At 41.0% G+C, this 13,159-nt stretch overlaps 2 protein-coding genes across 3 annotated transcripts in view; one reads left to right on the top strand and one right to left on the bottom strand.

Annotated features, from left to right (window-relative positions):
• The window catches only part of LOC146987004 (heme transporter hrg1-A-like), a 349,260-nt gene that overhangs the window by 180,518 nt on the left and 155,583 nt on the right, over positions 1 to 13,159 (bottom strand). The window lies entirely within an intron of this gene.
• Positions 3,625 to 13,159, top strand: part of LOC146987009 (tensin-2-like) — a 36,442-nt gene continuing 26,907 nt past the window's right edge. For both annotated transcript variants that reach the window (XM_085775934.1, XM_085775933.1), the window contains exons 1-2: positions 3,625 to 4,004; positions 12,971 to 13,079. In XM_085775934.1, coding sequence (XP_085632060.1) covers positions 3,879 to 4,004; positions 12,971 to 13,079 — 235 coding nt within the window. In that variant the 5' untranslated portion in view covers positions 3,625 to 3,878. The remainder of the gene's footprint in view (positions 4,005 to 12,970; positions 13,080 to 13,159) is intronic.

Raw genomic sequence — 13,159 nt, 5'->3', positions numbered from 1 at the left:
ACAGTGTTATAAATATAGTATACGGTTGCTGCAACATCCAGCAACACAATTTTTCAAAGGCTTAAATACAACACAAAACCACCAGGTAAACTATTGATAAATATAAATACAAGGTAACACTTTACAATAACTGTCCCTTAATTAACATTAGTTGGTACATTATTAAGCATTAATATATGAACTAATGTGTTAATTAATACTGAGTAATGCATACATAATGATAACTAATAACATTATTCAATTTTTATTATTACTTAATAATTTATTACCTAAACATTAATTGACTGCTCACTAATAGGCTACATTAATTAATGTGTTTTGTAATACATGATAATGATTGTTAATATAGCTGTAAACAGTTAATTAATGCTTAATAATGTACTAACTTTTTTTTTTTTTTTTTGTCTGCATTGTCTGAGTGGATTATCTCCACAAGGGTGGAAACCATATCCAGAGCTTAATGCATTTTTTGTTTATATACTTTAGTGACTGTCACCTGCCCTCCCTGGAACGTAGCTTCCGATAGTTATACTTCTGTAGGTCAGGGAGGGGTGTGCTACACCGTAGTGAAATGAAAAGGGGGAGGTGAAGGACTGTAAGAACAAAAAAAAGAAGTGAGGAGTGGGGGAAGATAGATGTTGAACTATACAGTAGATATAGTGCATGAAAGAAGGTGCAGGGAGGGTGTGCCTGTGTGCTTGTGGACACTGTTGACAGCCCGTCAGGGGCCTGGGGCCAGTGTGGTATCCATCAGGGCAGCAGGGGCGCCCCGAACCCCCAGCCAGCGGCCCATGGAAGCAGTAATGTAATGTACTAACTGACGTTAATTAAGGGACCCTTATTGTAAAGTGTTACCAAATACAGTATCGGTCAGTGTATCTTTTGGTCATTGGATTTTCTTTTGATGAATGGGAATTAAAAATCAAAAATCACTGCTTCATTCTATTTTCGTTTTGAAATACAAAAAATAAAATTGAAACACAAAGTGTTCTTGTTTTTGAGTGTCAAAGAACAATTAACTAAAATTTAAAAACAGTTTGATTTTCAAATCATGTCACATAACAAAAAATAAAATCAGCAGTCAACAGACCAAATATATATATTATATATATATTTTGACACCAGATGTTGTCATTTTCAAGGCAAGAGCGCCAATGAGCACTACGGTACCTGTGTGTCTGTGGTTCTGTAGGCCAAAATCTACTCGGATATGATTTCAGACAGTAAAACAAGGCCTGACATCTACAGAAATCTGTACGCTTATCAGATGAAAATGAGGGCAGAAAGGAGATTTTAAGATGAAAATGGCAGAAGCTTGAGTCCCCAACGTACATCACAGGTGGCAAAAGTTATAACCAAAGTATGGACTTGCTATATCTCCCTTTTCCCTTCTTCTACTCTGTATGTTGTGAGCATGTGCGTGTGAAGACTTTGTCCCCCGCCAATAGGGGGGGGGGCGGACGGGTCTGTTGTCCTGGCCCAGGGCATTAAATTACAGAATACTGTTTCAGAATAGGCCTATTTGTGGAAAAAAAATAGTTATGTAATATTTGAGTTGGGGGTGGGGGTCCTAAGACTGTCTCGTTCCACCCCGGGCCCAGGCAAGACTATCAACTGGCCTGATAGACCAGTCCGAATCCGGCCCATTGCTTTGCCTTGTAAATGACAACTTCCAGTGTCCAGTGTCAGTGAATATGAAAAAAAAGTTCGTTTTTTTGTTTCTGTAGTCTAGTGATTTTATTTTTGTTATATGAAATAGAACATGAAAATCAAACTGTTATTAAATTTTAGTTAATTGTTCTTTGATACTCAAAAAGAAGAACGCTTTGTGTTTCAATTTTATTTTGTGTATTTCAAAACGAAAATAAAATAAAGCAGTGATTATTGATTTTTAATTCCCATTCATCAAAAGAAAATCCAATGACCAAAAGATACACTGACCAGTATCACATTATAAAATATTGCAATATATCAATATTTCCTTATGCACAGCAGCTCATGTCCTGATGTTTAGATCCTCTGTCACAACCAGGCTGCAAACTGTCTCAGTAAGGGGGAAAATAAATAGTTTAATGATGAATGTAAGTGACCCTCCACCCACCCACTCACTCACTCACTCACTCACTCAGCCACCAGCAGCTGCTCCACACAGGAGGCTCCTTCCTCCACAAGTCACAACCTAACTGACTGACTGACTGACTGGGTGTGTGTGTGTGTGTGTGTGTGTGTGTCATTCATGGCCCTTGATGACGTATTTAGAGGAATTAGCCATAACTATGTGCTAATTTTACACACTGTATATAATCTGTGTTGGTCATCGCCTTCACACTGATGTCTTTAATAAGAGCCTCGGCTGTAAATCCTCGCCCGAAACATGCATGTTGATGGTTTGTCGCCTAATTTAAACCTCGCAGAGCCACGGATTTGTCTCACTTTTTAAACCAAGGGTCGCTTTGTATCGTCTATAACTAGGAAGGGGGCCTAAAAAACACGGCTTCAGAAAGAGCTTATTGTTGGGAGATTTTTTTTTTTTTTTTTTTTTCCTCCTCGCAACCCTAAAACCCTGCAGCTTAAAGCAGAGTTTTGTCTGGAGAAGTCGGTTTTTTGGGGGGGAAATACAGTTATAAAGAGAGAGAGAGTGAGAGAGAGGGAGCTGGAGTCTGAAGGAATTTATAACGAGGGCAGCGCAGATCTAAGATTTAAACACAGAGCACATCATTGTTTTCATTTCAGAGGAGACGGCAGCGTGCAACTGGGACAGGACATTCATGCTATGGTGGTGTCATGTGTCCTCTATCAATCCGCGGGGTCGCAGAGGTCATTACATCTGGGATCTTGCATCATATTATATATCCATGTGTCTCTGAGTGATGAGATTATGATCCTCAGACACTTATTTGTCCCAGAGAAAAGTCCTGACTTCCTCACAACAAGCTGCGAGGAGGGAAACGAGGAGGAGGAGGAGGAGGAGTGGGATCAGAGCGGGTGAAGTCCGCAGAGTGATTCTTCTTCCTCCTGTGCAGAGAGTTAACAGAGTCTGTAGGGATGACGTCTGTGAAAGGAGCTCTATCTAATCACTGCTCCCGTGAGGCCGGAGAAGACAGTGAGAGGGGCTGAAGTGAAGCCAAAGGAGAGAGAGAGAGAGAGGGAGGGGAAGGGCCAAAGCCAAAACAGCTGCCCCCTTCTCCCCCCACATGAGGGAGGCAGCAAGAGGAGCCTGATGGAGCAATAGAGAGAAAGAGAGAGAGAGAGAGGGGAAGAGTAGTGGCTCTGTAAAAAAGTGTGCGAGGCATTTGAGGGTCTGTAGAGGCAGAAGAGAAGGAGGTATTGGCAAGTGGAGAGGAGGGGGAGGGAAAAGAGAGAGAGAGGGAGAGGGAGAGGTGGTGAGTGTGTGCTTGCATGCTTTCAGAGTGAGGATAGCCAGGGAGCAAGGGACAGGGAAGAGTGTAAGTGGAGAGGAGGAAGAAGAAGAAGAGTGGAGACTTGTTAGAGGGGTTGTAAGAGGAGAGAGAGAGAGAGGGGGGGGGGTAAGGAAAGAGAGAAGGAAGGAGGACAGGAGGAGTGGGGTGGTGGGGGTGGTGGTGGGAGTCATCTGGGGGTGGATTTCAGGGGCAGGACGAGCTGTCAGGGAGAAGAAGGGCAGAGAGGAGGTGTGAGGAGTCACCGGGGAGGAAGGAAGGAAGGAAAGAAGGAGCATGTTGGAGAAGAAGAAGACGTTAAAAACAAAAAAAGAGGCCACTGACAACATGAAGCACTGAGGAGGAGGAAGAGGAGGAGGAGAAGAGGAGTGAAGCACTTGTCCTGGAGGATCAGAGCAGATCAAGAGTTGAGACGGGAATAAAACACACGAGGCTGTGGAGGTGGAGGAGGTGTGAATTATGGGCTGCATTCACAGCACGAGCAGCAGCGGGATGAAGAAACATGGACTCGGTCCTGACGCAGGAGGAGGAATCCCCACGAAGACGGAGCCTGAGGTTCATCCTGAGATCCTCCAACTCGCCGAGGTGAGTGAACAACTCTCTAACTCTCTCTCTTTCTCTCTGTGTGTGGTTGTCATGTCAACATGCAGGTTTATTCACAGAGGAAATGAGCAGCGTGTGTGAGTCTATTTGTGGAACATTTTGATCAACAACAGCATGTTTGGACCAGGTGCATCAGTTGCTGCACATGTCTTCTTGCATACTCACTTTTTTTTTTTTTTTTTGACTCAGCAGCAGAAGCAGCTGAACTTTGTTTTATAATTACTTTTACACTGACTGACTGACTGACTGCAGCGCTCGTCGTCACATAAACTCGTCGACCAGAGGAATCTGAAGAATTAGCAGAACGTTTCCAAATGAGATGAAGAAGCAAAGCAAAGCAAAGCAAAGCGTGACGCAAATGTCTCTGTGTTTCTTTCTCATGCTGCACACACACACACACACACACACACACTGTCATTACAGGAGCATAAACATGTTTTTTTCTTTTCTTGCACCTGCACCACAAGCCTGAATTGCAATGCACATGCAGCTATTGTTCAGATATGTGCAAATTATAAAAGATAGAGCTGCACAAAAGAAGAAGCAACAAGGAGAAGGAGGAGGAGGAGGAGGGGAAAGAAAAGATGAGAGGCAGCAGTGCATGGCTGACTTGATCACTGTTAATCACGTCCCTCAGGACTCGAGAGGTTCAAGAGGAAGTGGTTTAAGTTACTGTCCAGTTCCGACTCTGCCGTCGTCGTCCTGTCTGCGGGCGCTATTTAGGAACACGTATGGATTCAGGGGGCGAGCCCCACGTAAAGCCTCCACAGGGCTTTTATAGAGGCTAAAATAAAGTGTGTGTTGTTGGTTTTAGGATGTGTGTGTTCTCACATGTCAGAGTAAATCACTCTGTGGCATGTCAGAGTGATAGGACAAAGCTGAGGGGAGGAACTGATCTGGAGTCAGTATTAGTAATAATGGGACTGTGGATGTTAGTTAGGACACTTGTGTGTGTGCAGGGAACTCCTGGATCTTAGTGGAACAAAAACATTACTCAGATCACATGTGGCCTCAAATCCCCTAAAGCCCTCATCGTGTGTGTCTGTGCAAGTGTGTGTGTGTCTGTGCAAGTGTGTGTGCAAGTGTGTGTGCAAGTGTGTGTGCAAGTGTGTGTGTGTGTGTGTGTGTCAGACCATGCCAAATTATGATAACATTGTCCCAGTTGAATGGGTGGACTCACTCTGCAATGGAGAGGAATGAAATGTGTCATACATGCAAAGAGTCCAGGAGTTCTTCTTTAGGTTGTGGATAATGAATGTTTCCTCCTCTCTCTCTCTTTCTGTTTCTCTCTCTCTTTCTTTCTGTTTCTCTCTCTCTCTCTCTCTCTCTCACACACACACACACACACTTATTCCCGCACCTATTTTCAGCGTTTTCATGGCCGTTTAGAGGTGACAGTCTCTACTCATGCAGGTTATAAATACCCTGCCAGAGCTGGAGTATAACCCTCGCCTCGCCACCTGCTCCTGTCCCTTCCTGGCTTGATCGTGTGTGTGTGTGTGTGTGTGTGTGTGTGTGTGTGTGTGTGTGTGTGTGTGTGTGTGTGTGTGTGTGTGTGTGTGTTGCCAAAAGCTAGAGGTTGTGGCTCCTGCTTTCCAGCATGTCATCACTTGTTGTGAGGTGTCACTGAAAAAAAACACTCGCACCGACCGACCGAGGCATTTTGTGCTGAGGGGGATGTGTGTGTGTGTGTGTGTGTGTGTGTCACTGTAACTCTGTGTGTTCATTTACAGTGTGTGTGTGCTGCAGATTAAATGTGTGCTTTATGCATTCACTGGGAGTCAACATGAGAATGACTCTTATATGCATTTGTTATTTCCCCTCTCCTCCAAACTTGTGAATCAATCATTTAATAATTAGACTTTGAGCTACTTTTCTACATTTTCACTTTCATTAACGTCCCTTGAAAATCTTTCGCTGCCGTTCTCGCAAAAATAAAATCTGAAAAAGGAAAAGAAAAAGAAAAAAATCTCATGCCAGCCGTAGTTATAATGAAATCCTTTATGCTTCTGTTGGTTGCCTGACCCTCTCTCTTCATCTCCATGGTGGATGTGGAAGTGCTCGGGGCTCTTTCTCTCTGCAGTGGTCAGAGATGCTTGGAGAATGACATAGACTCTTGGCTGCAAAAATCTGAATGGGGTGGGGTTCTTTCTTTCTTTCTTTCTTTCTTTAATACTGCAATGCAACGCTGCAACACTGCCGCGAGTCGCTGGAGCCTCCGGAGACTCAGAGTCTGCAGCCTCAGCCACAGTTTTTTACTTTTTTTGCTGATATTTGAGAATAAACAGCACCTGAACAGCACCTGTTGTAATCTATAAGCAATACAACAACGCCCCACACCCACCGCAAAAAAGAAAACCATCAACAGAACTTCCACATCTGGAGAGATGTTCATTGAGAATTAAACAAATAAGTGTTTCACAATCACAAGATTGTGTGCCATGTGTTCCTAATGTCCCTTGTTTTTGTTAACTGATGTCTATCTGACAGGGAGACGTGGAAGGAAAGAACAACAACTGGGAAAAGAGAGATGGCAGCAATAAAAAAAACAGAAAGAGAGAGAGAGTTTTTCCCTCTCACAGCTGTGAAAATCATTTCATCTGTTACAGTTTAATTTAATTTAATAGTCGTTCTTTCATCCCTCTTTATGATTTGACAGATGATAAAACCGCAAAAAAAAAATCCTGATTCAATTAACCTCGAATAATTCACCGACACCTTCTGCTTCTTTGGGGGGAAAACATAAAAGGTTGATCGCCAACTTTTCATCATCAAAGAAACAAAAGCGGAAAAAGAGGAAGATCTAAAACTAAAACTTATTAACCGAACTTTTCAGACTGAGCACATGGTGTAGAATAAACATCTATCTATCTATCTATCTATCTATCTATCTATCTATCTATCTATCTATCTATCTATCTATCTATCTATCTATCTATCTATCTATCTATCTATCTATCTATCTATCTATCTATCTATCTATCTATCTATCTATCTATCTATCTATCTATCTATCTATCTATCTATCTATCTATCTATCTATCTATCTGGTGCTTTACAAAGTAGAAAATTTCCTCACAGAAATTTTGCGAGTGCCACTGGGAGAATGATCTCTGTCAACATGGGAATCGAACCCGTGACGAGTTACTGTAAACAGACACATGGTCGTCTCACTCTCTCTCTGACCACTGACATGAAGGAGCTGTCAACCTGTGTGTGTGTGTGTGTGTGTGTGTGTGTGAGTGTGGAGAGACGGAGGAGTTCCAGATCAATACATTCAGCCTGATGGCTCAGTGGGCGGTGGTATTGGCTCTGGATTCAGAGGGTTGAGGGTTTGAATCCCACATGGGGCAAGTTACTACGTTACTGTTTGATCAACAAGCTCAGTAGAAGAAGAGCTTGTTTTCTTATAACGAATAGATATGAAAAGTATGTGTGAGTGTTATCAGGAAGTGTGATGTAAGATAATAGAGTGGTGGAGGAGAAAACATCCGGCTGGATACTGCTGATATTGACTTTGGACTTTTAAAGACTGGGATTCAAATCCCAGAAGGCCTGCGAAGGGCGAAGGGCAAAGGGCAGTTTTCTTTATTGTGACCACCCAGTGGCGGGAACCGCGTGGCCTATGGGGCTTGGCCCACATGTCAGTGTTATTACACAGACATAACACAGTAATTACACAGGAATTGCCTAAAACATGGTTTAACATGATGAATAGACTGATAATAATAATAATAATAATAATAATTATTATTATTATTATTATAATAACTTCTATACCACTTATCGCTATTAAAATTACAAAGTGCTTCACATTTAAAACAATAATAAACAAATAGAATAACTATTTAAAAAAGAGTATAAAATATAAAATCAGCAGCAAATACAATACAATCAAGTTACAGTAGGATAAAGGAAGGCCAATCAATAAAAGTGAGTTTTAAGGAGGGATTTAAAAGAAGATACTGAGGTTGTAATACCAATCATACTGGATCATCGTGTATTGAAATATAAAATGCACTGTCTCTTACTGAATCAATATAGGAAGCTCAATACAGCAAGAAGGCACAGATGAAGAGTTCAGATTATATATTTTTTTTTAAAAGAGTAGTGGTGTCTTGAAAACTAGAGCTAATTTTTAAAAAAGCAGACAATTTAATGGTTTATAAGCCTCTCTATATTCTCTTTACATATGTATGTAAAATATTCACACTCTAATATCAAAAACACTTTGTCGTCTGAGCTGCACTGATTGTATTTGACCACTGAGCGGTGCCCTCGACACATCTGGATTTTTTATTTCTTTTTTGCCCTTTCATTTTCAACTTCACTGTGTCTCACTAACACATAAAAAAGATGAGTAACTCCAGAGAGATTTCAACTGATGAAATGATGTTCATCCAAAATGAAATGTTTCACTTTTATTGAGATGTTTCGTCTTCATATCTTCCAACAATGTGCCCATGCAGCCAAAATCAGCTTTTATAGAGATTTATTTTCTTTCAAACTTGGCTCATATATGTGTCGTTACAAACCCTAAATACATATACTATACATGTACATATATACGTGTATAAACATGGCAAAACATTTGTTATTTAGTTGATCTGGAGCAAAGAGCAAAGGAAAAATCAATGCAATGTCTATTAGTCACATTCCACTCAACTGTGACTTTATAGCTATTGATGTTATGGTATTTTTAACTCCACTATCACAGTGTTACTCATATAGAAGCTGCTGTTGATGAGACACTATAGGTTTAATGCAGATTGTTCAAGCTTTTAGGAAACGTTACAGAATTATTTAACTTTATTTGGAGCAGATAATTCACATTTTTTGTGTCATTTCATTCTGCCTTTTTAACTGCGTAAATAATTTTTCTTTAATTACTTAAAGTCTGATCCAAGTAACGCCTCATTGTCATTGCAGAGAGCTCTCCTCTTTTTTTTAATACATCGTAGGTGAACCGAGGTCAGGTTTATGAAGGGACAGCGGCTCTGTAGGTCATTACATAAGTCCAATCAATCCCACCTCTAAAATTCATGAGTTATGTAATAAAAATTTAAATGCAAATGGCGACAGAGGGCGATGATACTCTTCTCCCCTTGTGTGGTGGCGTGCCCTCTTTCTGTCAGGTTCATCGCCTCCCCTCCTAAATCCACACACACACACACACACACACACACACGCACACACACACACACACGCACACACACACACACACAGACCCAGTTGCCACCGTTTCTAGCAGCGGCCATTTGTCATAACAGCAGAGAGAATACGTCAATAGTTACCCTGCTGCTTTGATTATTATTACATCAATACATACAGAATAATGGTAATGAGGTCCATCAGTCCCAGTCAGTGACAAACATAAAAACTATTTCTTTTCTTCTTTTCTTTTTCCATCTGCTTGTTAGAAATGACTCAGGAGTTATTGACCCTACTACGATAAGTGAAGTTATTATACAACTGATGCACAAGCTACAACAACTTCAAAGACCCTGTGTGACCCGACGGTGGCACATCAGAGTCTCAATGAAATAAATAATAATAATAATAATGATAGATAAATAGATCAACATTGTGTTCACTGTAGCATCAAAGTAAATGATTATGATTTACGGTCCTATTCGCAGTGCTCTCTTATATTCGATCTCTCCAAACTCAAATAGTTTCAAAGAATTAAACAAATCCAGAATATTTTTTTTAATAATTGGGGACAATGCACATTAATAAAACATTTAAACAAATGTAAACATGCCAGAATAAGCCAAAAGGCTGTTTTACATCTGCCGTCGTCCCTGGGATGATGTTAAGTAGTCAACCTAAAAGAGAATAAAATGATTTAGTTATAGACATACAGTACAAATAATACATTAACGGATTAGAAGGCTAAATCTGAATAAAGATTAAAAGGCAGAAAACTATGCAAAAGTTCATACATACACACACAAGCTCACATAAACTCAGCTCAAGCAACAGCCAATTGCTACAGACAAAACATTTTTGATTTGGTCACTTTGATGCGTATTTAATAGTCTGACATTTTGGGGAACATAAGTATTTGTAATCTTGCAAGATGATGAAGAAGAAGACAGCTGCTGCTTAGGTGAGCTGGGAAATCCCATAACAAACTGTCCACACCTCACAGATATTTAAGCAACTAAAAGTGATATTTATTATAATAAACATGTAAAAAAATCTGCTCAAACTATGATCAAACAAAAAAGACATTTCATTTTGCAGGGCACAAAAACTAGTATTTAAAACATAAATGAAACATTTTATGTGACTTTTGACCTTTTGCAAACATGTAATAGTTGTTGTGATTAAGCATGAAACTCTTATGACGAATGCACTCACAGTTTAGAGAATAATAAAACTATTTACGAATGTGTTGCACCCTGATGAACTCACACATGAGTGTTACTTATATTATTATACTGAGGGATGTGAAGAGCTGCATTATTGTTCACATTATGTAACCACACAAAGCTGAAGGTGGCGCTACATGAAACATTAATTATAGATTTCTTATTCATAAAGGATTCAGACCGTATACGCTCCACTTAGGAGACGCAGCTGTTTTATAATACATCATAGTTAACTTCATGATTGTGGGCGGCGGGAGAAGTCAGACTGGTGTCGCATGGTCAATAAGTGAGTGTTTGTGGGTGTGTGTGTGTGTGTGTGTGAGTTGTGTATCAGAGCTGGTGTGAGTTCACTCTCAGCTTCCAGAGTTATAAAGTCAATGCTGCTCCTGTTTGGAAAAATCCAGGCAACGGAAAAAGCAAAAAAAAAAAAAAAAATCCTGAGCTGAAAAATGTTTTTTCAAGACCAGAGAAATGCATCGAGCCATTTAAGTGGAAAAGAAACAGCAGCAGTGTGTGGAGGTGTGGTGTTTGTGGCCCTGCACCTCTCCCATTGCCACACACACACACACACACACACACACACACACACACACACACACACACACACTACAGTACAAACACCGTCTCCCTCTCCATGTTTCCAGCCACCTCCTCCCTGTCTGCTCTAGGAAAGACTTCATGTTTCAATGTGCTGTCAGAAGGTGTTACCGTGGGAGGGCGTTACCGTAACTTTATATAAATATTGTCCCATTACTTTTGAGTTTTCGTTTATAAAAAGAAAAATGGCTGGGATTATGACTCAGCGACCTTCATTCATTCAACTTTTAAGCCTACATAACATCACTGTTCCTCTGCAAAATGAGGCATGTGTTGGGTTTTTTCTCATGAGTGAACGTTCAATTTGTATACATTTTTCACTGTATCACCCAGTTTGTTTATACTGATACGCTTCATTATCACATATTTCAACATCCTTAAATAGAAAGAGAACAGTTTGGGTTCATGTCTCATGTTTACTCAGCTGCTACAAAGGCCCAGTCAATGTGGTACCAACCTGCAGTGTTGAAAGAAAACTTAAGAGTATAAACCTGAGGCTGTTACCGAAGAGGAGGAGGAGGAGGAAAGACTACTTCAGACAGATATAAAGAGAGAAGAATAAGACTATTAAACCAGAATAAACGTATGAATCAGTTTCGACTTGCATGAATGTTCAGTTTCTCTCTGTGGGCAAGTGGCAAAAGATCGACTTAATGACAATAACAGGCAACAGGTTACCTTGAATTTATGAGTGAATTTATTGTATTTAACCACATTAATCATCATTACAGTAAGATGATACGTTATTTTTAATTATGGTGGTAAAAGGTTGTTAGAGGCCTGTTGTGTTGGAAAAGTGACCTAAAACCACTGTAGGCTACAAGTCCACCTATGCAGAGTGATGCTCATGTTTAGCATGCTAAGTTGCTAACACATGCTAAATTTATCTTCACTTTTACCTGAGGACTGAACAAGTTAAATATTTGACCTGCTGGTGGCGCTAGAGGAAAAATCATCACCACTATGAAAATCTGCAACATGTTTTTTTTATGGGAATTCATCCTATTAGTTGAGACCATAGACTGTAAAAGGTTGAGACATTTTAGTCTAAATGCAGGAAATTACATAAACGATGAATGTTAAAGCAGAAGTAAGCGGAATGTTTGTGTTAATATAAGTCTTAAATAGTTATATCTTCTGACAGCAATCACTTATATGGAGTGTTTGGTCCGAAACACGGGTCTGTCAGTCACTCTGCTCTGCTGTAAGGTGAGGAGAAAACTTTCCTTGTATCCTACAACCTTTATCCAATGAGGAGAGAGAACAGCATAAAGGGGCGGTCCTCTCTGTGTGTGCAGCCAAGGGATGCGCGTGAATGTGGTGACGTAGGGACGAGGGCGGGGACTGCTAACTCCATCAGCTGACAGGAAGTTAGCCAAAACGACCGCATCGCTTACTTCTGCTTTAAGTGCATCTGTTCAGCTACGTTTAGTTTATTTATGACCGTGTTGTGTATTAGAAGAGCAAAAGAAAACTGTTTGTTTGTTGGTTTTTATCATGTCATGGCCGCGCGGCCTCGAGACTGAGACTGAGACTGAGACAGAATAAGGACGAGTTAGAGGTTAGAGTTAGAAGATGAGACAAGTGGTGTCGGCTTAAAAGGCAGCGTGATGTGACAGGTGTTTTTAGGTAGGAGGAGGAGGGAGCTGAACGTGCAGCAGCAGGTTGAGCTACAACCAGTTCTCACACTGGTCTGGTGCATCACTGCAGCAGCTGCATGCGCACATCTGCACTGACAGCAGCAGCACACACACACACACACACACACACACACACACACACACACACACACACACATGGGACTAGTGAACGTCCAGTGAACATAAACTTCTACACACTTTCAGTATGAAGTGTGTGCGTGCCATTTTGAAGCCTCTTCTGGAAGCTTTCCTCTCACTTCACAGTAGAGTTGTGTGACAGACTCATCAGTTTTCTCTCTCCTGTGTGTGTGTGTGTTTGTGTGTGTGTCTGCAGCTCGTCAAAGCTGGGAGCCACACCTTCACAGAGAGGAGCTTCAAGAGGAGACGGGTGTGTGATGTGTGCAAGCAGAACATCGACAACCCTGGAGGAGCTTTCTGCAAGGGTGAGTCGGGTCACGCTGACGACCCGGAGACACAAGTGGCAAACACTCAAAAACGCTGACACACACACACACACACACAC

The sequence above is a fragment of the Trachurus japonicus genome, chromosome 5 (assembly GCF_045865225.1).
Source record: "Trachurus japonicus isolate A0001 chromosome 5, Traja_1.0".
NCBI lineage: Eukaryota > Metazoa > Chordata > Actinopteri > Carangiformes > Carangidae > Trachurus > Trachurus japonicus.
This window is presented reverse-complemented; position numbering and strand designations above follow the sequence as displayed.